General features: G+C 47.9%; 1 protein-coding gene across 5 annotated transcripts in view; it reads left to right on the forward strand.

Annotated features, from left to right (window-relative positions):
• The window catches only part of ebf1a (EBF transcription factor 1a), a 489,857-nt gene that overhangs the window by 442,971 nt on the left and 23,935 nt on the right, over window positions 1-22,951 (forward strand). For all 5 annotated transcript variants that reach the window (XM_038795284.1, XM_038795286.1, XM_038795285.1 and 2 more), the window contains exons 12-13: window positions 13,116-13,181; window positions 13,737-13,914. In XM_038795284.1, the coding sequence (XP_038651212.1) occupies window positions 13,116-13,181; window positions 13,737-13,914 (244 nt within the window). The remainder of the gene's footprint in view (window positions 1-13,115; window positions 13,182-13,736; window positions 13,915-22,951) is intronic.

A 22,951-nucleotide genomic window follows, 5' to 3' on the forward strand; every position in this document is an offset into this window, starting at 1 on the left:
ATGTCAACCTGGTGTTATAAATTTATGGAAAATTACCCTTTCAGCTCTAGTTTAAAATTCGGTAATAAATAATGCACAGAATATTCTTTTGGCTTAAGTGCTGTGATTATCTGAAATCCATATTTAAAATAGATGATAAATTTCTCTGACCCAAATTAAGTGCACTGTGCCCAGCTGTAATTGTGTTTGCCATTGACCCAGTGATGTCACCCAAATGGCTGTTACTGTACAGGGAAGATTCCCCCCCCTCCCCCCCCCCCCCCCCCCCCCCCCCCCCCCCACCCCCCCCCCCCCCCCCCCCCCCCCCCCCCCACCCGACTTTGCTGCCAATTCCACTGGCTGAAGTCTATCTCTGCTATTCCAGGTCACATAATATTATGGCTATAAGGAGGCCCAGGGCTTGCGTTTGCAACACAACACATAATAGGAACAGCTTTCTCTCACTGCCTTCTCACTGTCTCTTCTGTGTAATGGGCCTCGGAGCTTTGCAATAAGCCGTATTGCCACGAGCATTTCAGAAAAGGTGAACTTCTCCCAGCCACCCAACATAAACTGTGACAGTACCATCCTGGATTCAGTCCTTCTAAGCTGGGGCCATGCCTGGAGGGAGCTGTATAACACTCGGATGACATGCTGATAGTTACAGTTTGAGCAATACTTGCATTTGTATGCCGGCTCTGAATAATAGTTCACAGTGTATCTATCGCATTGTAAATCACATTGAGTGCAATGACTGCTCCTTTTATGGAGTTAGCAGCTTTTCTGCACCAGAAACCTCTCAATAAACAGCAGTGGTTTGATGTTGACAAAGGATGTGGTAGCTAGCCCCTTTATAGGGCAATCTTCTGAAGGGTCATGTGACAGGCTCGTCCAATCGGTAACTAGCGCACGGAATCACCTGAGCAGAACAGTTAGATCCTAGAGGTATGACTGGAAGCACTGAATCTTCAACACCCTACCCTGTAAATGGTTGTGTTAATTAACATTTATAGTTCGTTCGTAACTGGTGGAGCCAAGTTATTGCACAGGGGATGTTGGTCAAGTCTCTACAATTCTCTCCTCTTCTTCCATTGCTGCCTCAGGATCTTCAGTGTTCACTTAAACCACCAGAAGAGGGAGAGTGACAAAGCAACACTCCCTCAATACCGTGCTGAGGTTACAGCCTGGAGCAGTTCTAAAACCTTGATAGGAGCCTCAAAGCTACAAACTGACTCAAAGGTGAAGCTAGCTTTGTCACTGGTGACGACAGTATTGGGACAGTCTAAAGTGATCATACAAGAGGACAATTAGTGCAACTTTAAAGCTTATTCGCTTAAATGTGATTTTCTTCCAGCATTTTGGAAAACAAGTCCACATTGCGAACTTATAACCATCACAGGAAGAAAAATGTATCCCTTTATAAATTGACCAATCCACATCCTTTGCTTCAAATGATGTTACAAACTATATAATCTATGAGTCAGGCAGCGGGCCTCGATAGGTCTATAGAACCATCAATAGAGCAGGAATGGAGGCTTTTTGGCTCATAATTTAAGCACTGGCTTTTTGCTAGAGTAATCCAAAATGAATCTCACTACCCCAATATTTCCTCATATCTCTGTACCTCCCCCTACCTCAAATATCTATTAACTCCTTTGAGATATGTCTCCACCTCAGCTGCTTTCTGTGGCAAAAGCATTTCAAGCTTTAACAATTCTTTGTGGAAAGATATTTCATGTAACCCATCTCGTAATTCCCTTCTAGACGATTAAAAATTGCCACCGAGATAGTTTTCACCCAGCTTGACAAGCCAGTGCGCATTGTTGAGGTTTTAGCAAGGCAGCTAAAGGACACAAATGCTGGGTCGACTTTGCCCGACTTTCCCAGATGGGACCAGCACATTTATTGTCATTTAACCACTGTTTTAAAGGGAGGGAGATTTGAACTCATTAGTTCCGCAAGAGAGAACAGTATATTTTTGAGCTTGTTGCGGCAATTACTTGGAAGTGACGAGAGGGAATTTTCACCATGTCAAACCACTTTCAGATGTGCAAATAATGGGCTCAGGGTATGAGTCATGTGACTCAGATTTTACAAACACTCATGATTGCTCACTAATGATGTCACAAAGACAACAATACAACTTTAGGCATCTTTGTATTTCCAAATTGAGATTTTCATGCAAGCTATTTAGCAAAAACTGCGTTCTAACTTGGTACGACTGCCCCTGCCAGTGCCCAAAAGCTGCGTTTAAATTCTGTTCAATGCCACATGATTATAACATGATAAATAGACCCATGACGAAGTTCAGAATTTCAGCAAATCAGCTTGAGCATTAGAATGAGTGCTGAGAGGATATGAGCGTGCGTATTCTCATCCAATTAAAGGAAAACTCTAATATTGGTTATAGAATCATAGAATCCCTACAGTGCAAGAGGCCATTTGACCCATCGAGTCTGCACTGACTCTCTGAAAGAGCACCTTACCTCGGCCCAATCCCCCGCCCTACCCCTGTTAACCCTACCTAATCTTTGAACACCAAGGAGCAATTTTGCACGACCAATGCACTAACCTGCACGTCTTTGGACTGTGGGAGGAAACCGGCGCACCCAGAGGGAACCCACACATACACGGGAGAATGTGCAAACTCCGCACAGACAGTAGCGCGAAGCTGGAATTGAACCCGGATCCCTGGTTATTTAAACAAAAGGTATTTATATCAGGCCTTTCACCTTCTCAGGATATCCTAATACGACAGTCGATTTGTACAAAGCACAGTCAAAAGAACAATAAGGTAAACTACCATATAATCGTTTAGAGTCACAGAATCATAGAGTCATTCAGTACCGAGAGGCCCTTCGGCCATCGAGCCTGCACCAACCAAACTACACTAAATCTGCACTAATTCCACTTTCCAGAACCTTGAATGTTATGACATTACAAGTGCTCATCCACATACCTTTTAAAGGTTGTGAGGTTTCCTGCCTCGACTACCCTCCCAGGCAGTGCATTCCAGACTCCCACCACCCCCTGGGTGAAATAATATGTTTTTAAAAAGTGTTGGTTAATGTCAAGACATCAGAAGAACTTTCTTGCTTTTCCTGGAATAGTAGTCACAGGAGAATTAACTTGTCATCTGAAAGGTGACACATCTATTTGGGCAATGTTCCCTCATTCCGGTACTGGAGAGTCAACCAAACTTATCTGGTCAAGCCCCTGGAGAGGGAACTTGGATTGAACCACATGCAAGAGTGTTAACAACTGAGCTCGAACAGACTCCAGCTTCGCAATGCATCTTGGCCTAAATGTTATCGATAAGGGCAGCAGATCCATGGAGACAACTACCACCTACAGGTTTCTCTCTAAGCCACTCACCATCCTGACTTGGAAATATATCGCCGTTCCTTCACTGTCACTGGGTCAGAATTCCTGGAAGTCAACAGCATTGTGGGTGTACCTACACCATATGGTCTGCAGCGGTTCAAAAAGGCGACTCACCACCCACGTGCTCACTCAATTAGGGATGAGAAATAATGATGGCCTAGCCAGCGACACCCACACCATTGAAAAAATAAACAAAACTTAGATATCTCTCAGCTTCCGAGTATATTACAGTCAGTAATACTAAACTAAACATTTTGACTCCTCCAATTATTATTTAAATATGCCATACCTACATAAAGTAGTGAATGTGTATTTCCATTGACACAACAGCGAAACCTGTGGAATGAAGAATCAAAGAGGGGGAAGAGAGAAGCAAGGAGAGAGAAAAAGAGAGGAGGGAGCCTTTTACTCCATCAGCATTTCTTAGCAAAAAGGTTTTATTCTTTTTTTTAAATTACAGTACCCAATTCATTTTTTCCAATTAAGGGGCAATTTAGCGTGGCCAATCCACCTACCCTGCACTTCTTTGAGTTGTGGGGGCGAAACCCACGCAAACACGGGGGGAATGTGCAAACTCCACACGGACAGTGACCCAGATCGAACCTGGGACCTCGGCGCCATGAGGCAGCAGTGCTAACCACTGCGCCACCCTGCTACCCCAGGTTTTATTCGTGATTGGGATGTGGGCATCAATGGCAAAGCCAGCATTTGTTGCCCCTCCCTTGAACCTAACATTGCAGAGGACACAACCATATTACTATGGGTCTGGAGTTGCACGTAGGCGAGACTGGGTCGAGTCAGTAGATTTCCTTCCCTAAAGGACATTAGTGAACCAGATGGGTTTTTGTGACAATCAGTTGATAGTTATCATGGATCACCATTACTGAGACTAACTTTATAATTCCAGATTTATGAATTGAATTTAGATTCCACCAGCTGGCATGATGGGATTTGAACCCAGTACTCGAGAGCTTTTGCCTGACCCTTTGGATTATTAGTGCAGTGACATGACCACTATTCCACCGTCTTCCTCTAGAGCAATCTGCATGGAGGATTGGTATGGTCTGGGCTGCTCTCCACATTGATTCACCCACTCATGAATCAGAAGACATGCCCTGGAGCTCAGCACATTAGCCAGCCATTTTCCAATGTTGAAATAAGATGTGAGAAGATTGAGTTACTTTGATGGAATTGACTGGGGACATGGGCACATTCTTCCAATTAATGGAAATCACCATGTTTGAAAAGGATGTAAACTACACTTGCTGAGAGGGTACCGAAGGGCTTCTGGCACCGTGTGGAAATAGCTCCTGTGGATAGGTGGGTTCTCTAATCACCCTTGGGATACTTGGCTTTGGAAGTGGGAAAGAATCACCCAGAAATACATTTCCTATTTATTATCCAGTGGGCACAAGAATGGATCAGAAGAGGATATAACAATGCTCATGTAGATTTCCAATAGAATTATAGAACGTTTACGGCACAGAAAAATACCACTTGTCCCATCTTGTCTTTGCCGGCCGAAAAACAAGCCCCTCAGCCGAATCCATCTGTGAGGCGATTTGGGTGTGAACTCTCCTTAGTGATTAGTACAGAGGTCTGGAAGGATAAACGAGCAGATTAAACACTTTGGTGACTTAATTGTACCTCATGATTGCTGCCTTGGGTTACCCATCACATTCTGCCTCATGTACTTGCCTCTATGTAACTGAGGGACAGTTTGTTGACCAATGAACATACAGGTGGACCACAGGTCCCTATAAACCCTGAACGTTCCCCATCCCCATACGTTTGTTGCAAGAATTTGGAAGAATAGTTTTCCGGCCATCTGCAATACAACACTTGCATTTTCAAACACACAAGATAGTTTCCCAACAGTTTAAAAGTTAATTATGGGGAATATCAGCCCTCTTTCTGCCAAAGCAGAAGAATGGGCAAAGTCGCAGCAGACATGAAAACTAATTTGTGTGTACAGCAAGTATTGGTCTTTGATAACGCATTCCCATTGAGCAACAGATAGCGTGTCTCAGTTAGACACCAGGTAGCGTGTTTCAGTTGGTTAGCAGGTAGCATGTCTTGGTTGGTCAGCAGGTAACGTGTCTCGGTTAGACAGCAGGTAGCATGTCTCGGTTGGTCAGCAGGTAACGTGTCTCGGTTAGACAGCAGGTAGCGTGTCTCGGTTGGTCATCAGGTAACGTGTCTCGGTTGGTCAGCAGGTAACGTGTCTCGGTTGGTCATCAGGTAACGTGTCTCGGTTGGTCATCAGGTAACGTGTCTCGGTTAGACAGCAGGTAACGTGTCTCGGTTAGACAGCAGGTAGCGTGTCTCGGTTAGACAGCAGGTAGCGTGTCTCGGTTGGTCATCAGGTAACGTGTCCCGGTTAGACAGCAGGTAGCGTGTCTCGGTTGGTCATCAGGTAACGTGTGTCGGTTAGACATCAGGTAGCGTGTCTCGGTTGGTCAGCAGGTAGCACGTCTCGGTTGGTCAGCAGGTAACGTGCCTCGGTTGGGAAGCAGGTAGCTTGTCCCGGTTGGGAACCAGGTAGTATGTCTCGGTTGGGAACCAGGTAGCGTGTCTCGGTTGGGAACCAGGTAGCGTGTCTCGGTTGGGAACCAGGTAGCGTGTCCCGGTTGGGAAGCAGGTAGCGTGTCCCGGTTGGGAAGCAGGTAGCGTGTCCCGGTTGGGAAGCAGGTAGCTTGGCCCGGTTGGAAAGCAGGTAGCGTGTCTCGGTTGGGAAGCAGGTAGTGTGTCTCGGTTGGGAAGCAGGTAGCTTGGCCCGGTTGGGAAGCAGGTAGCGTGTCTCGGTTGGGAAGCGGGTAGCTTAGCCCGGTTGGGAAGCAGGTAGCGTGTCCCAGTTGGGAACTAGGTAGCGTGTGTTGGTTGGGAAGCAGGTAGCGTGTCCCGTTGGAAAGCAGGTAGCGTGTCCCGGTTGGAAAGCAGGTAGCGTGTCTCGGTTGGGAAGCAGGTAGCGTGTCTCGGTTGGAAAGCAGGTAGCGTGTCTCGGTTGGGAAGCAGGTAGCGTGTCTTGGTTGGGAAGCAGGTAGCGTGTCTCGGTTGGGAAGCAGGTAGCGTGTCTCGGTTGGGAAGCAGGTAGCGTGTCTCGGTTGGGAAGCAGGTAGCGTGTCTCGGTTGGGAAGCAGGTAGCGTGTCCCGGTTGGAAAGCAGGTAGCGTGTCTCGGTTGGGAAGCAGGTAGCGTGTCCCGGTTGGAAAGCAGGTAGCGTGTCTCGGTTGGGAAGCAGGTAGCGTGTCTCGGTTGGGAAGCAGGTAACGTGTCTCGGTTGGGAAGCAGGTAGCTTGGCCCGGTTGGGAAGCAGGTAGCGTGTCCCGGTTGGGAAGCAGGTAGCGTGTCTCGGTTGGGAAGCAGGTAGCGTGTCTCGGTTGGGAAGCAGGTAGCGTGTCTCGGTTGGGAAGCAGGTAGCGTGTCCCAGTTGGGAAGCAGGTAGCGTGTCTCGGTTGGGAAGCAGGTAGCATGTCTCGGTTGGGAAGCAGGTAGCGTGTCTCGGTTGGAAGCAGGTAGCGTGTCTCGGTTGGGAAACATGTAGCGTGTCTCGGTTGGGAAGCAGGTAGCGTGTCTCGGTTGGGAAGCAGGTAGCGTGTCTCGGTTGGGAAGCAGGTAGCGTGTCTCGGTTGGGAAGCAGGTAGCGTGTCTCGGTTGGGAAGCAGGTAGCGTGTCTCAGTTGGAAAGCAGGTAGCTTGGCCCGGTTGGGAAGCAGGTAGCGTGTCTCAGTTGGAAAGCAGGTAGCGTGTCCCGGTTGGGAAGCAGGTAGCGTGTCCCGATTGGGAAGCAGGTAGCGTGTCCCGGTTGGAAAGCAGGTAGCGTGTCCCGGTTGGAAAGCAGGTAGCGTGTCCCGGTTGGGAAGCAGGTAGCGTGTCTCGGTTGGGAAGCAGGTAGCTTGGCCAGGTTGGGAACCAGGTAGCGTGTCCCGGTTGGAAAGCAGGTAGCGTGTCTCGGTTGGGAAGCAGGTAGCTTGGCCAGGTTGGGAACCAGGTAGCGTGTCTCGGTTGGGAACCAGGTAGCGTGTCTCGGTTGGGAACTAGGTAGTGTGTTTTGGTCAGTTTCTGTATCCCGGTTGGGTACCAAGCAGGAGCTATTTCCACACGGTGCCAGAAGCCCTTCGGTACCCTCTCAGCAAGTGTAGTTTACATCCTTTTCAAACATGGTGATTTCCATTAATTGGAAGAATGTGCCCATGTCCCCAGTCAATTCCATCAAAGTAACTCAATCTGCTCACATCTTATTTCAACATTGGAAAATGGCTTCCCTGTTGGCAGCAGGTAGCGTGTCTCGGTTGGGAAGCAGGTAGTGTGTCCTGGTTGGGTCCAGGTTCTGTGTCCCAGTTGGGAAGCAGGTAGCGTGTCTCAGTTGGGAAGCAGGTAACGTGTCCAGGTTGGGAAGCGGGTAGCTTGTCCCGGTTGGGTATAGGTTGTGTGTCCCGGTTGGGTACCGAGCCATGTCCCCCTGTTGGCAGCAGGTAGCGCCCCCCTGGTGGCAGCAGGTAGCGTCCCCCTGTTGGCAGCAGGTAGCATCCCCCTGTTGGCAGCAGGTAGCGTCCCCCTGTTGGCAGCAGGTAGCGTCCCCCTGTTGGCAGCAGGTAGCTTCGCCCTGTTGGCAGCAGGTAGCGTCCTCTTGTTGGCAGCAGGTAGCGTCCCCCTGTTGGCAGCAGGTAGCGCCCCCCTGTTGGCAGCAGGTAGCGTCCCCCTGTTGGGAGCAGGTAGCGTTCCCCTGTTGGGAGCAGGTAGCGTCCCCCTGTTGGCAGCAGGTAGCGACCCCCTGTTGGCAGCAGGTAGCGTCCCCCTGTTGGCAGCAGGTAGCGTCCCCCTGTTGGCAGCAGGTAGCGTCCCCCTGTTGGCAGCAGGTAGCGCCCCCCTGTAGGCAGCAGGTAGTGTCCCCCTGTTGGCAGCAGGTAGCGTCCCCCTGTTGGGAGCAGGTAGCGTCCCCCTGTTGGCAGCAGGTAGCGTGTTCTGGTCAGTCCAAGTAACATGCAGTGCAAGCTTCTTGAACCTGGGGACAATCAAGTGAGCCGTCCTATTCCCTGCTGCTCTGCGCACATTCACCACCATATACACATTACCTGCAGTCGCAGATCAAGAGTGGGCACCAGGGTGAGGAACCACAAGCAGTTAGGGCTTCATCACCCTTCCCAGCTAGAGGCCATTGGTGTGAGAAGATGAGTGAGGTTATTAGGACGAAAAGGGTGGTGAGGGCTAGTGGGAGAGAATGACACCTCCAATCACAGAAATATTTTGCCAAATAGAAGAAAAGAGAGGCCCAAAGCAGCAGCCATTCAATATGCATAAAGAACTATTTGAATTGTAAGTGGCTGTTAGTGGAAATGCAAACAATTTTACTGTGTACTGTGCAGGATTTAAAAATCCAGTAGCTTGTCATCAGAAAATAGACGGAAAGATTTTTGAAAATGTTGACGTTGACAGCTAAATGAATGTAATTATGTTACTAAAGTGTTTTACCTTCTTTCTAGGGGCCTTTATATATACAAACACTTAAATAGTGCCTGGAAATTGGTCATAACTACTAAGTTGCCTATAGTGACTACATTATTTTATATGAGGTGAATTTTAGCTATAATTAATGTTCTTGTTGTTAGAATATAGAATAAATCCTATAAGTCTTTTACTGCTATCTTCATGCTTTGATGCATTGCTTACACACAGACTGTGAAAAGTGTTATTTGTAACATTCACAGTGCCTGGCGGCCCAGACTTACTCAGATTCAAACAGGCTTCTCTTGCACACCGCCTCTCTTAAAGGTGCAGGGTCTCACTTCCTTTGGGACTTTCTGTTTGTGCAGCAGCGTCTGCAGAATGGGAGAGAAGAAAGCGTCATGGTTAATGCCACAAAGAAGGAATTGTTGAAATTAAATACAAAGCATGACGCTCGTGACTTTTTATTTTATTCATTCATGAGATGTGGGCTTCGTTGGTTCGGCCAACATTCATTGCCCACCCCTAATTTCCCTTGAGAAGGTGGTGGTATGTTTGTCTGTGTGTATGTATGTGTGTGTGTGTGTGTGTATGTGTGTCAAGCTGGACTGTTTTACACTCCAGATGTCAATAATATGCCAACCCACAGTGTCCAGGCTCTCATTTCGTGAAGGTTCACTTGGGTGAGGCCAGACTGTCTCCATAACCTTAACCCAACAAGCGACGGGCACCTTCAAGAGAGTAATTTGAGGAATTGTGAGTTTTCCCAGGGCACACAGCAGCAATCAGCTTTTAAGTAGGAAATATTTTAGTTTTCTGATGAGATATGGCTCGCTGCAGAGAATTTCCAACTGAAAGCAGCTTTGAATCTGGGATTCGTCTCCTGATGTTTTTTTTTAGGGATAGAGTGCAGGGCAAGCAGTCTCATTTTTAAACAATCGCTGGTTTTCAGCTCCACTAAAATCTAATGCTTGGAGATGACCTTTTCTTCTTGAACAGTAGTTTGATTAATACCCCATTAAATAACAAAAAGCTTCCTAAAATGCCAATGGCCCTGCTGCACCGACTCCCTCAGCTTGCTGCCCAGCATTGTACCCACTGACTTGTCAAAACTGTCAGCTGCCTCTGTCCTCTGATGTTGCTTTCTCAACATGTGCTTTGTGAAATCAGTGTCAATGAAACCCTGCTCCTCAGGGCTCTGTATACTACAGCAATCAGTTGGTATCTTTGCAAAAAATAAGGAGCATCTCCTCATCAGTGCTGCACACATAATGTGATTTGTGGAACCTTCTTAATTTAGAGTGGCCAATCCACCTATCCTGCACATTTTTTGGGTTGTGGGGGTGAAACCCACGCAGACACAGAGGGAATGTGCAAACTCCACACGGGCGATGACCCAGGGCCGGGATTCGAACCCAGGTCCACAGTGCCATAGGCAGCAATGCTACCCACTGTACCACCGTGCTGCCTGTGCTTTAATATGGTTTTAAAAAAAAATTTAGATTACCCAATTATTTTTTCCAATTAAGGGGCAATTTAGTGTGGCCAATCCACCTACTCTGCACATTTTTGGGTTGTGGGGGCGAAACCCACGCAGACACGGGGAGAATATGCAAACTCCACACGGACAGTGACCCAGAGCCGGGATCGAACCTGGGACCTCAGCGCCGTGAGGCGGTTGTGCTAACCACTAGGCCACCGTGCTGCCCTTGCTTTAATATGGTTTACGTACAATGATTGCAGCAGTGGCCTAGTAGACAAAAGGACAGAGCTACCCCAGCACTGTTTCAGCATCCAACATGGTGGAGGTTTAGCAGAGTTTTCATGGTACTCTTGGGACTAAGGCAGTCCGAAAGCTGTTTAGTAACAGATACTGTCCCTTTAAGTGGCTAAAAGCAATTTACCATCGCAGCATGTAACAATTTGGATCAGGAAGTTGTTAAAAGCAGGAAGGAGAAATCATAACATGAACCATTTAGGATAATGCTTTTTTCTCTGAATCAGAAAATCTTGCCAGGCCTTAAAGAAGATGCTACTGAATTCTTCTATTACCCCGGCCATTATAAATGGGTGATATGTGTGCAGAAACCAATATTAAAATGCAACTTAGAAGGAACCGTTTTGTGGCGATTCTTTTGTAAATATGCAGTGTAGTTCAGGGGCAGCACGGTAGCATGGTGGTTAGCATAAATGCTTCACAGCTCCAGGGTCCCAGGTTCGATTCCCGGCTGGGTCACTGTCTGTGCGGAGTCTGCACATCCTCCCCGTGTGTGCGTGGGTTTCCTCCGGGTGCTCCGGTTTCCTCCCACAGTCCAAAGATGTGCGGGTTAGGTGGATTGGCCAGGCTAAATTGCCCTTAGTGTCCTGAAAAATAAGGTTAATGGGGGTTGTTGGGTTACTGGTATAGGTATATGTCGGCTTGAGTAGGGTGATCATTGCTCGGCACAACATCGAAGGCCGAAGGGCCTGTTCTGTACTGTTCTAATTCTAATTCTAATTCTAGTTTTGCAGAATGCAATGGAATAGGAGTGAAATTGGAAAGAAAGGATTGAGGAATAATGCAAATAGGAATGAACAGATTCAACTGTGCTGGCTTGGCTCAGTTTGCGGCATTCTCTCTTTTCAGAGTTAGAGGGTTCACCCTTTACACTCACTGGAGCACACAACCTAGTCCAACATTTCAGTGTGATACTGCAGGAGTGCTGCATTGCCAGAGGGTCCTGAAATTTGGATGAGGTGTAAAACTAAGACTCTGTCTGGCACTTGCACTTAAAATGCTTGTGTCAGCACTCAAAGACCAGGGAGTGCTCCTGGTGTCCATGAGGGCTGGGATTACTGCTCCTTAAGCACGATCATCATCTCATTCGCTGTTTGCGGGATCTTATTGTGGCTGCCTTGCTATGTTTGACGACACAAGAATCGTGACTGCATTTCCAAAGTAATTCACTGGAGATAAAAGACATGTGGCCCATGAAGGGGCAAGAAAATTGTCTAAAGGTGGTCACAAAAGTTACAAAATAGATTACACATTAAATAGAAATATTCGGGTATATATGTGTTTGCGAGTATGTGAGTGAATATATCAATAACTGTGAAACACGGGGCAGCACGGTGGCTCAGTGGGTTAACCCTGTTGCCTCACGGCGCCGAGGTCCCAGGTTCGATCCCGGCTCTGGGTCACTGTTCGTGTGGAGTTTGCACATTCTCCCCATGTTTGCGTGGGTTTCGCCCCCACAACCCAAAGATGTGCAAGGTAGGTCGATTGAACTCGCTAAATTGCCCCTTAATTGGAAAAAAATAATTGGGTACACTAAATTTATAAAAATAATAAAATAAAACAACTGTGAAACATATACCAATATTTAGGTACGTTTATTAATAATCTCTTAGAAAACTCATTCTATCCCCTGGCAGCATGGTGGCACAGGCAGCTCGGTTGCGCAGTGGTTAGCACTGCTGTCTCACGCCGCCGAGCTCCCAGGTTCGATCCCGGCTCTGGGTCACTGACCGTGTGGAGTTTGCACATTCATCCCGTGTTTGCATAGCTTCCGCCCCCACAACACAAAGATGGACTGGGTAGGTGGATTGGACACGCTAAATTGTCCCTTAATTGGAAAAACTGAATTGGGTACTCTAAATTTATTTCTCAAAACTCATTCTATCCCCAGTGGCCATTTAATTCCAAGCAGCACACTAATTCAAACCACAGTAAACTATTCCATTGATAAAAAAGGAGTCATCAGGCAATTGCTACTACTCCGTGATAAAAAGACTTGATTGCTTTATTTACAGATAGCGCACGTTCACACAGATTAAGATTGTGTTTAGCTTGTCAGTGTGTAAAGGTAGGGTGTGAGTGAGCCAAACGGACCAGGACATTTCTAGGTCCAGATCTGTGCCAAGGTAGCTGACCTGCAACGAGAGCAGCATTATCATTTTGACAACTCAAGGCGAGATAAGGGGAAAATGATCCAGTAGTCTGGATTCCCCTGCGTGTGGCTCATGCCAGAATATGTTTGTGGGTGTTGAAGAGTTGAGGGCAGGATGAGGTTGTACTGTGACTCGAACCCTAAACTGCCTGGCTGTAAAGAATTGGGTTTGTGTGGGATGCCCATTGAAATCAGTGGAGCATAAAATTGGCATGGGGTGCAAAATGAATGCCAGTCCTGGATCCAGACCTACAGCCAGATCCATCCCATTCCCACTGTGAGACCTAGGTTAAAATCAGGTCCAGTGTATCTGAATGATCCTGAATTAAAACAGTACGTTGGAAATCTAAGAAGAAAATCTTTGTCCTTTTCTTCCACAGGAAGTTATACTGAAGAGGGCGGCTGACTTAGTGGAGGCACTTTATGGCATGCCACATAATAACCAGGTAATGGCTAGTTCAATGTATCATTGTATACTGATAACACTCTGGCAGCAAGGGCTGGGTGACTTGAGGACCAGTGATTGAGGGTCTCTGAGGGCAAGGGCATTGAGGGCCAAGATTCTGAGGCCTGTGGAACCATGAACCAGTATTTGGACAGCCAAGGAACCAAGGGTTGGGGAACTGAGAGAGGGACAACAAGGGCTGGGTCACTGAGATCCAGTACATCAAGGACTGAGGGACATTGAGAGAGGAGGAACTGATGGAGGGACACTGTGGGCCATTACACTGAGGACTGATGGACATTGAGAGCGGGTGAATTGAGGAAGAGACATCGAAGGCTATCACATTGAGGAGCGAGGGACACCGAGAGCTGGGATACTGAGAACTTGGACACCTCAAAGCATGGAGAGGGAAGGCAAAAAGGTTAGGAGGTTAAGAATGTAACTGCAGAATCCTTACATGCACTGACGTATTACCCTGTTAAACACTCTGAGATCTGGCAGTCAGTTTGTTTCTATTGGATTTAACAACTTATTTCTGCTTCAAAATGCCTGGTAGGAAATTATCCTGAAGCGAGCAGCTGACATCGCAGAGGCCCTCTACAGCGTCCCTCGGAACCACAACCAGATTCCGACTCTCAGTAACACATCCGTCCACGCAGGGATGATGGGAGTCAACTCCTTCAGTGGTCAGCTGGCGGTCAATGTGTCTGAAACCTCTCAGGCTGCCAATCAAGGTAAGGCTTTGGCACCTTGAATGGGGTTGTCTTTGTTACTGAACAGGTTTCTCATGCTGCACCACCCCAACCTTGTCCACTCTTGCCATTAGGCGAGTAAGGTAGTGAAGACTGAAGGAATTAATTTCATAGACTTCCATTGAGAATTTACAGTTCACCCATTCTTAGAGACTTTAGAAATCATTTTTGTAACTGATTTTCCCGAATAAATACCTTTTGGTGGCGTGGGAAGGTGGGAGTCTGAATGAATAAACACAAGCAGAACACACGACTGGGTCCCTTGCTGTCCCTGGTATATATCAATAATTTAGACTTAAATGTAGGCGGCATGATAGTAAGGTGATTTGAAAATTGACCATATGGTCGAGAGTGATGAAGAAAGCTGTAGACTGCAGGAAGATATCAATGGACTGGTCAGGTGGACAGAAGATGGCAAATAGAATTCAGCCCAGAGAAGCATGAGGTAAGGACAAGCAAGACAAAGACTACACAGCAAATGCAAGGACTTTGAAGCCTGCAGAGGAACATTGGAGGAGGAGGATGCCATTCGGCCCATCTGGCCTAAGACCCACCACCCTCTTGAGTGAAGAAATTCCATCTCATCTCAGTCTTCAATGACTTAACTCTTATTCTGAGAACAGAGGAGCCATGGGGTGTCTGTTTACAGATCCCGAAAGGTAGCAGGTCAGGTAGATAAGGTGGTCAAGAATGCATATGGGAGGAATGCTTTCTTTATTGGTCAAGGCCTAGAATATAATAACAGGACTTTTAGCTATGGGAAAGTTTGACGAGGCTGGATTTGTTTCTCTTGGAACAGAGGAGACTGAAAGGAGATTTAATTGAGTTGTATAAAGTTATGAGGGATCTGTACAGAATGGATAGGAAATACCTATTTCTGTTGGCAGAGAAGTCAAAAACTAGGGCACATAGATTTAAAGTAATTGGCAGAAGGATTAGAAGCGAATTAATGAGATTTTTCACTCAGCGTGCCAGAGGTCAGGAACTCATGGCCTGCAAGGACTATGGAGGCAGAAACCCTTACTGCATTTAAAGACACTTGGATATATCTTCAAGGTGCTGTAACCCACAGGGCTCTGGAGAAAAGAAGTGAGATAGGCTGGATAGTTCCTTTTTGGCTCGCATGGACATGATGGACAAAATAGTTTCCTTCTCTGCCATAATTCCTCTTGTTCCTAATTGGATTTCCTCTTAAATCTGAACCGGAAAACAACTGTAAAATGTTTAGTTAAATCATGCACAGGTGGCACCCAGGTGCCAGTGCCAGGGTGCCGGGCTGGCAATATTGGCCTGCCAATATGGCAGCAGCAGTGTCAGGCTGCCAGCCTGCCCAGCGGCCGAACACCTGGGGGCCTCCAATCACCTGGGAGACCCTCCCCCGTGCCATTCCGGCTGGTCCCCGTTTGTGGGGGGCCAGTATGAAGCAGTGCCTGGCTGATAGATGCCGGGTGCCCATTCGAGCCAGCAGCAGTATAGTTAAGTGAGCTTTTAAGCTCTTTCAGCTATGCGAGTCTGGGAACCTGCCCATTGTGGCACTTCCCGGGATCGCACGGTAGCATAGTGGTTCACAGCGCCAGGGACCCGGTTTGGATTCCCAGCTTGGGTCACTGTCTGTGTGGAATCTGCACGTCCTCCCTGTGTCTGTGTGAGTTTCCTCTGGGTTCTTCGGTTTCCTCCCACAAGTCATGAAAGACGTGCTTGTTTGGTGAATTGGATATTCCGAATTCTCCATCCGTGTACCTGAACAGGTGTTGTAGTGTGGCGACTTGGGGATTTTCACAGTAACTTCATTGCAGTGTTAATGTGAGCCTACTTGTGACAATAATAAAGATTATTATTATTATTTGCTGGCCTCGTCCCGTCCCGATTCTGGCAGGATGCGGCTGGTAACTTGCGCCTCAAATCTGGAGCTTGCATCCCTGATGTTGGATACAGGTTGAAGAGCTCTATTAGGAACAAAGGAACAGAAGTCGATCATTTGGCCCCTTGAGTCTGCTCTGCCATTTAGCGCAATCATGGCTGATCTTCTACCTCAACGAGATCTTCCCAGACTATCCCTGTGTCCCTTAATGTAATTGTTAAAGCTATTACTCAGCCCTGGGTCACTGTGCGTGTGGAGTTTGCACATTCTCCCTATGTCTGCGTGTGTTTCACCCCCACAACCCAAAGATGTGCAGGTGAAATGGATTGGCCAAGCTAAATTGCTCCTTAATTGGGAAAAAAAAATAATAATTGGGTACTCTAAATTTATTTAATAAAATTAAAGGTGTTAATAATGAATAGATAACTATGCAGTGTATATGGATACACTGCACACAGTAATGAAAATATACCAATTGTAGCATACTTTGAACAATGAATAACACTGCATGCCGTAATCATAATATACCAACCATTGCACACATTATACATTGTAAACAATGAAAGGGTGGTACTGTGGTACAGTGTTAGCACTGCTGCCTCACAGTGCCAAGGACCCGGGTTCAATTCCAGCTTTGTCTGCATGGGCTTCCTCTGGCTGCTCCGGTTTCCTCCCACAGTCCAAAGATATGCATGTTGGGTAGATTGGCAATGCTTACTTCCCTTAGAAACCAGGGGTGTGTGGGTTAGTTGTGGTTATGGGGTTGCAAGGGATAGTGTGGGGGCCTGGGTAGGGTGCGCTTTCAGAGGGTTACTGCTGACTTGATGGGTCGAATGGCACTGTAGGGATTCTATTTCTGCCACTCCAGCATGAGGCCACCAGCCAACACATCTTCTTCTCCCCTCCCCTGTCAACATTCCTTTCCCACAGTCCAAAGGTTAGATGGATTGGCCAGGCTAATTGCCCCTTAATGTTCAAAAGATTAGGTGGGGTTACTAGGATGTGGCTATGGGGTGCGAGATTGAGCCTAGGGTTAACATTCAGAAGGTCGGGACTTCCGGTGGCGACCATGGAGGAGTAGGTCCCACATTCGATAGCTCCCGCTTGAAAATAACTTTCGGACCTTTTTTCCCGACTTTTCTCGGAGTTCATGGGATAGATCGATGAAGTGGACAATATTAAGAAGGATTCCCTCACCGATGTATGGCAAATTGGACTAGAAGTGGGCGTGTGAAAAGACTCAGTCCTGATAGAGTGAAGCAGTCGGAGCTGGTATTGCGGCGCAGCATGGCGGAGGGTCAGTGATCTAAGGAGCAACAGATGAAGTTCTTTAAGGACTGTTTCGCTGAGCTGAAAAAGGAAACGCTGGACCCGATCAAGGCTGCGAACAATCAAGTGGTTTTGAACCAGGCGGCCCAAGGGAAAGCGATGCAAGAAATTAAGCTGAAGTTGTCCAGTCAGGAGGACTATCTAACCGTGCTGGAACATAAGGTGGAGGTGTTGGAAGAGCGACACAAGAGAACGCAGGAGAAGTTGGAGGACCTGGAGAATAGGTCCAGGAGGCAGAACTTAAGGATCGTTGGCCTCCCCGAAGGAATTGAGGGGTCGAATGCAGGAGCATATGTGGCGAGTATGCTGGAGACGCTAATGGGGCCCGGGGCGTTTTCTCAGCCCCTGGAAGTGGACAAAGCGCATTGAGCCCTCGCAACGAAGCCTAAGGCGAATGACCCGCCGAGGGCCATGGTGGTGCGTTTCCACCATTTTCCGAACAAAGAACTTGTCTTGCGGTGGGCCAAGAAGGAGCAGAGCAGCAGATGGGAGAACAGCAACATCTATCAGGACCTGGGAGCGGAGATGGCCAAGAGACGTGCTGAGTTTAACCGGGCGAAGGCGATCCTCTTCAAGAAGGGGGTGAAATTTGGGATGCTATATCCAGCGCGGTTGTGGGTTACGCACGAAGACCGGCACTTTTACTTTGAGGCACCAGACGATGTATGGTCTTTTATCAAGGAAAAGAAGTTAGAAGCTTCTTAAAGGATACTTAAGTCTTGAAGGAGTTATGTGGCGGCGGTTTGTAATTTTTGTAATTCTTGTACCGGTTCAAATAAGACTGTATGGGGTTCTGGGTTAAGTATTGGGCTGGGGTGGTGGTCTGAGGGTGCTTTGCATTGCAGGGATTGGATGCGGAGGGGGGAGGGGGCCCCCTATTCTGTGGGAGGTTGGGTCTTGTTTCAAGCGATTGTTTCTGCATTGGTTTCTGTTAATTTCTTTTACTTGAGGTTGTTTACATACTAGGGACTGCGATATTTTAAAATGATTTATGCATGTCGGGAGTGGTTCGAACAATAGGGGGCCAGACTGCTTGGCACCAAGGGCAGGGGCTGTCGGGGTCATCTGACTCTCGGAATGGTGGTGGGGGGTGCCCATATGCTAAGATGGTGCTTGACCTGGGGGATTAGGTTTCGGGGGCTGCTGTTGGGGCGCGGGAGGGAGGGAAGGGGGAGGCTGCTTTGCTGATAGGCGAACAACTATTATCGGGAAACAAAAGGGAGGTCGGGGGCGGTTGCTACTTGTGGGGGAGCTCGGGGAAGCGGGGGCGTGGGCTCTCGGCTGGCCAAGAAAAGGTTATGGCTAGTCCTCGGGGGAGGGGGGGAGCAGACTGACCCCCGTCCAGGCTGATTACGTGGAATGTGAGAGGTTTGAATGGCCCGGTCAAAAAGGCTCGTGTTTTCGCGCATTTAAAGGGGCTGAGGGCAGACGTGGCAATGCTTCAGGAGATACATCAAAAGATTACTGATCAGACGAGATTGAGAAATGTGGGTTGGTCAGGTGTTTCACTCTGGGCTGGACTCAAAGACCGGGGGGGGGGTAGCAATATTGATCAGCGAGCGGGTGGCGTTTGAGGCTGGAAGAATAATGGCAGATAAGGGGGGTAGATATATTATGCTTAGTGGGAAGTTGGAGGGTGTACGGGTGGTGCTTGTAAACGTATATGCTCCGAACTGGGACAATGTGGGATTTATGAGACGGGTGTTCGGCAAGATCCCGAACCTAGAGTCTCATGGCTTGATCATGGGGGGGGACTTTAACACGGTCATTGATCCCAATCTGGACCGGTCAGAATCCAGGACTGGAAGGAGGCCTGCCGCGGAGAAGGAGTTGAGGGGTTTCATGGAGCAGATGGGGGGGGGGGGGGGGGGGGGGCATGGAGATTCGAACGGCTGAGGGCGAAGGAGTTTTCATTTTTTTCTCATGTCCATAAAGTTTACTCTCGCGTTGATTTTTTTGTCCGAAGCAGGGCGCTAATTCCGAAGGTGGTCACGGAATATTCGGCGATTGCAGTCTCTGATCATGCCCCGCATTGGGTGGGTTTGCGGTTGAGTGAGGAGAGAGGGCAGCGCCCGCTCTGGAGACTGGATGTGGGGTCTCGTGAAAATGACGGTGCTCCCCAGATTTTTGTTTGTCTTACAGTGCCTCCCCATCTTCATCCCTAAGGCCTTTTTCAAGCGGGTAAACAAGATTAATTTGGGCTTTGTGTGGGCGAATAAAACCCCGCAGGTGAAGAAAATGTTGTTGGAGCGCAGTTGGGGGGAGGGTGGGTTGGCGCTGCCGAACTTCTGCAACTACTACTGGGCGGCGAATATAGCGATGATTAGGAAGTGGGTAATGGGGGAGGGGTCGGCATAGGAGCGGATGGAGGTGGCGTCATGCAAAGACACTGGTTTGGGAGCACTGGTAAAGGCACCTCTGCCGTCCTCGCCGGCCTGTTACTCCACTAGCCAGGTGGTGGTGGCAGCATTGAGGATCTGGGGCAATGGAGGTGGTATAAGAAGGTGGAGGGTGCGTCAGTCTGGACCCCGATTTGCAATAACCACAGGTTCGCGCTGGGCAGGATGGAATGGCAGGTTCCGAAGTTGGCAGAGAGCAGGAATTAGACGGATGGGAGATCTATTCATAGACGGGAGCTTTCCCAGTCTGAAGGCGCTGGAGGACAAGTTCAAGCTGCCGCCGAGAATGGTTCCAGATATTTACAAGTCCGGGACTTTCTGAGGAAACAGGTGTTGGCTTTCCCACTGATCCCGCCACGGGGGATACAGGACAGAGTAGTGTCCGGTACCTGGGTGGGGGAGGGAAAAGTGTCGGATATCTATTAGGAGTTGTTGGAGGCGGAGGAGACCCTGGTGGAGGAACTGAAGGGCAAGTAGGAGGAGGAGTTAGGTGGGGAGTTAGAGGCGGGTCTGTGGGCGGAAGCCCTAAGCAGGGTTAATTCCTCCTCATCATGTGCCAGGCTCAGTCTAATACAGTTTAAGGTGGTACACCGGGCACACATGACGGCGGCGAGGATGAGCAAAATTTTCGTGGTAGAAGATAGATGTGCGAGATGTGCGGGAAGCCCAGCAAACCATGTCCATATGTTCCGGCCTCATCAGAAGACAAACACGGGACACAACTGACAGAGTACCCTTCGTCGTCCAGTACTTTCCTGGGGCGGAGAAACTACGGCATCTTCTTCGCAGCCTTCAACACATCACCAATGAAGATGAACATCTTGCCACACCCCCACTACTGGCCTTCAAACAACCGCGCAACCTCAAACAAACCATTGTTTGCAGCAAATTACCCAGCCTTCAGAACAGCGACCACGGCACCACACAATCCTGCCAGGGCAATCTCTGCAAGACGTGCCAGATCATCAACATGGATACCACCATTACACGTGGAAACACCACCCACCAGGTACGCGGCACATACTCGTGCGACTCGACCAATGTAGTCTACCTCATACGCTGCAGGAAAGGATGTCCCGAAGCGTGGTACATTGGCGAGACCATGCAGACACTGTGACAATGAATGAACGGGCATCATGTGACAATCACCAGGCAGGAATGCTCCCTTCCAGTCGGGGAACACTTCAGCAGTCAAGGGCATTTAGCCTCTGATCTCCGGGTAAGCGTTCTCCAAGGCGGTCTTCAGGACACACGACAACGCAGAATTGCCAAGCAAAAACTTATAGCTAAATTCCGCACGCATGAGTGCGGCCTCAACCGGGATCTTGGATTCATGTCGCATTACATCCACCCCCCACCATCTGGCCTGGACTTGCAAAATCCTACCAACTGTCCTGGTTTGAGACAATTCACACCTCTTTAACCTGGGATTACCCCTATCTCTGGATCTGTAATGAATTGATTACCCGCAAATGCTCGCATTCCAAGCATTGTCTGACATCTCTGACTTTGTCTATATAAATGTTTCTGGAACATACCTCTCCATTCACCTGAGGAAGGAGCAGTGCTCCAAAAGCTCGTATTTGAAACAAACCTGTTGGACTTTAACCTGGTGTTGTAAGACTTCTGACTGTGCTCACCCCAGCCCAACGCCGGCATCTCCACATCATATGTTTTGGGCATGCCCGAAGCTTGGTGGATTCTGGCAGGGGTTTGCCAAGGCAATGTCCAAGATGCTTGGTACGCGGGTGGTGCTGAGCCCAGAGATAGCGATCTTTGGAGTGTCAGAAGACCCGGGAGTTCAGGGAGTGAAAGAGGCCGACGTTCTGGCCTTTGCCTCCCAGGTAGCCCGGCATCGGATCCTGTTAATGTGGAGGTACTCGAAGCCCCCGAGTGTGGAGACCTGCGTTAGTGACATGGCTGGGTTTCTCAAGCTGGAGAAAATAAAGTTTGCCTTGAGGTGATCAATGCTGGGGTTCTCCCAGAGGTGGCTAGTTTACCATGTTGATGTTTATGTTATTATTGTTTTGTTATTGTTATAAAAATTTTGCAAATGCTTCAATAAAAATATTTAAAAATAAACTTTCAGAAGGTCAGTGCAGACTCAATGGGCACAATGGCAGAATGACCTCCTTCTGCGCAGTAGTGATTCTATGATACACTGCCGACAGTGATCATAACACACCACTCGTAGTACACACTCAATTTTGGCATTGGTTATTCATAATGTGGGCTTAAAAAGATGGGTACTTGATGACACTATGGTGCTGTACTGCTTTGAGGTTTAATCTTAGCAGTGAACATTCTGTAATCGCTGCCTGTTGACAAATGCTATAAATAGACTTTTCTACTAAAATAGCTTGACAGGATTTGGTGAAAATATAACATTACTTTTGGAACTTAATAGTGGTAACTGAATCGTGTAAATAATTGCGGGTTGTCATTTTGCTTAACTGCCTTTTAGTCTCTTATTTGTTATCTTGAGGTTTACAGATGCTCAAAATAAATGCTGATTTTTTTTTAGTGATTTGTTTTCCCCCTAAATTTACCTACTCTAATTCCCGTCGCTACCCCGATTGTTTTCAATGCTAAAAATAAAATCCAGAAGACTGCCTCACATCAACTCTCCACAAAAAAATAGACAAGCTTTTAGATTGGCATTAAAGTAGACTAAAGATCCTTACTCAATCTCTGTGTTGGTGATGCATCTGGTTAAGGCACAGGCATGTATGCAGGCCCACTACCGAGTGCCCCTGTGGGTCCTCGCAAAGCCGCGGGCCTCCATCCATGCCTAGTCCAGCTAGGGGATATTCCCAGAGGAAGGATTCAGCCTGAGAGTTATTTTCCTGCAGTGCAGTCAGAGTAAAGAAGGCATCCGGTATTCAGACTGTGAATAAAAGCTAGTTTAATGATCCTGCCGATTCTTTCCTGCTTCCTGGAGGGAATGTCAGCTCCTTCTTGACAACTGCCCAAAGTGTCACGTGTGAAAAAGGGCTGACTTTTGGAGCATTTTGGAGCATCTCTGCGAATGTTCCTTACCATCAGATTTGTGATCCTAGTAAAACATTCGGAAAATAACACTTGCTCCATTGCTTTGGAAAGAGAAAATGGTGAGCTGACCCATAAAACAGTCAGGATTTCTCTCGCCGTACAGGCTTGGTTTTCTGAAGTTGCACTTTTTCTATTGGTGCACATCAGAAATTTAAATGCCCATCTCACACGATTTTTCCACCCATTCATTTTAATGGATACACAGATTATTATTATTATTGCGTTATGTCTGCAGTTGCATTCTCCTTTTTTTGATGTCAGTTTGACACAAGTGATAGGTTTCCTTTGGTGGATTATTGTGTCCATGAAAGTGAATGCTGTCTCAGCTAGTGTGGTAAAGCCCAGGCAGCTCTCAAGTACAGAGTCATATCCCAAATAG

Source organism: Scyliorhinus canicula, chromosome 4 (genome assembly GCF_902713615.1).
Source record: "Scyliorhinus canicula chromosome 4, sScyCan1.1, whole genome shotgun sequence".
NCBI lineage: Eukaryota > Metazoa > Chordata > Chondrichthyes > Carcharhiniformes > Scyliorhinidae > Scyliorhinus > Scyliorhinus canicula.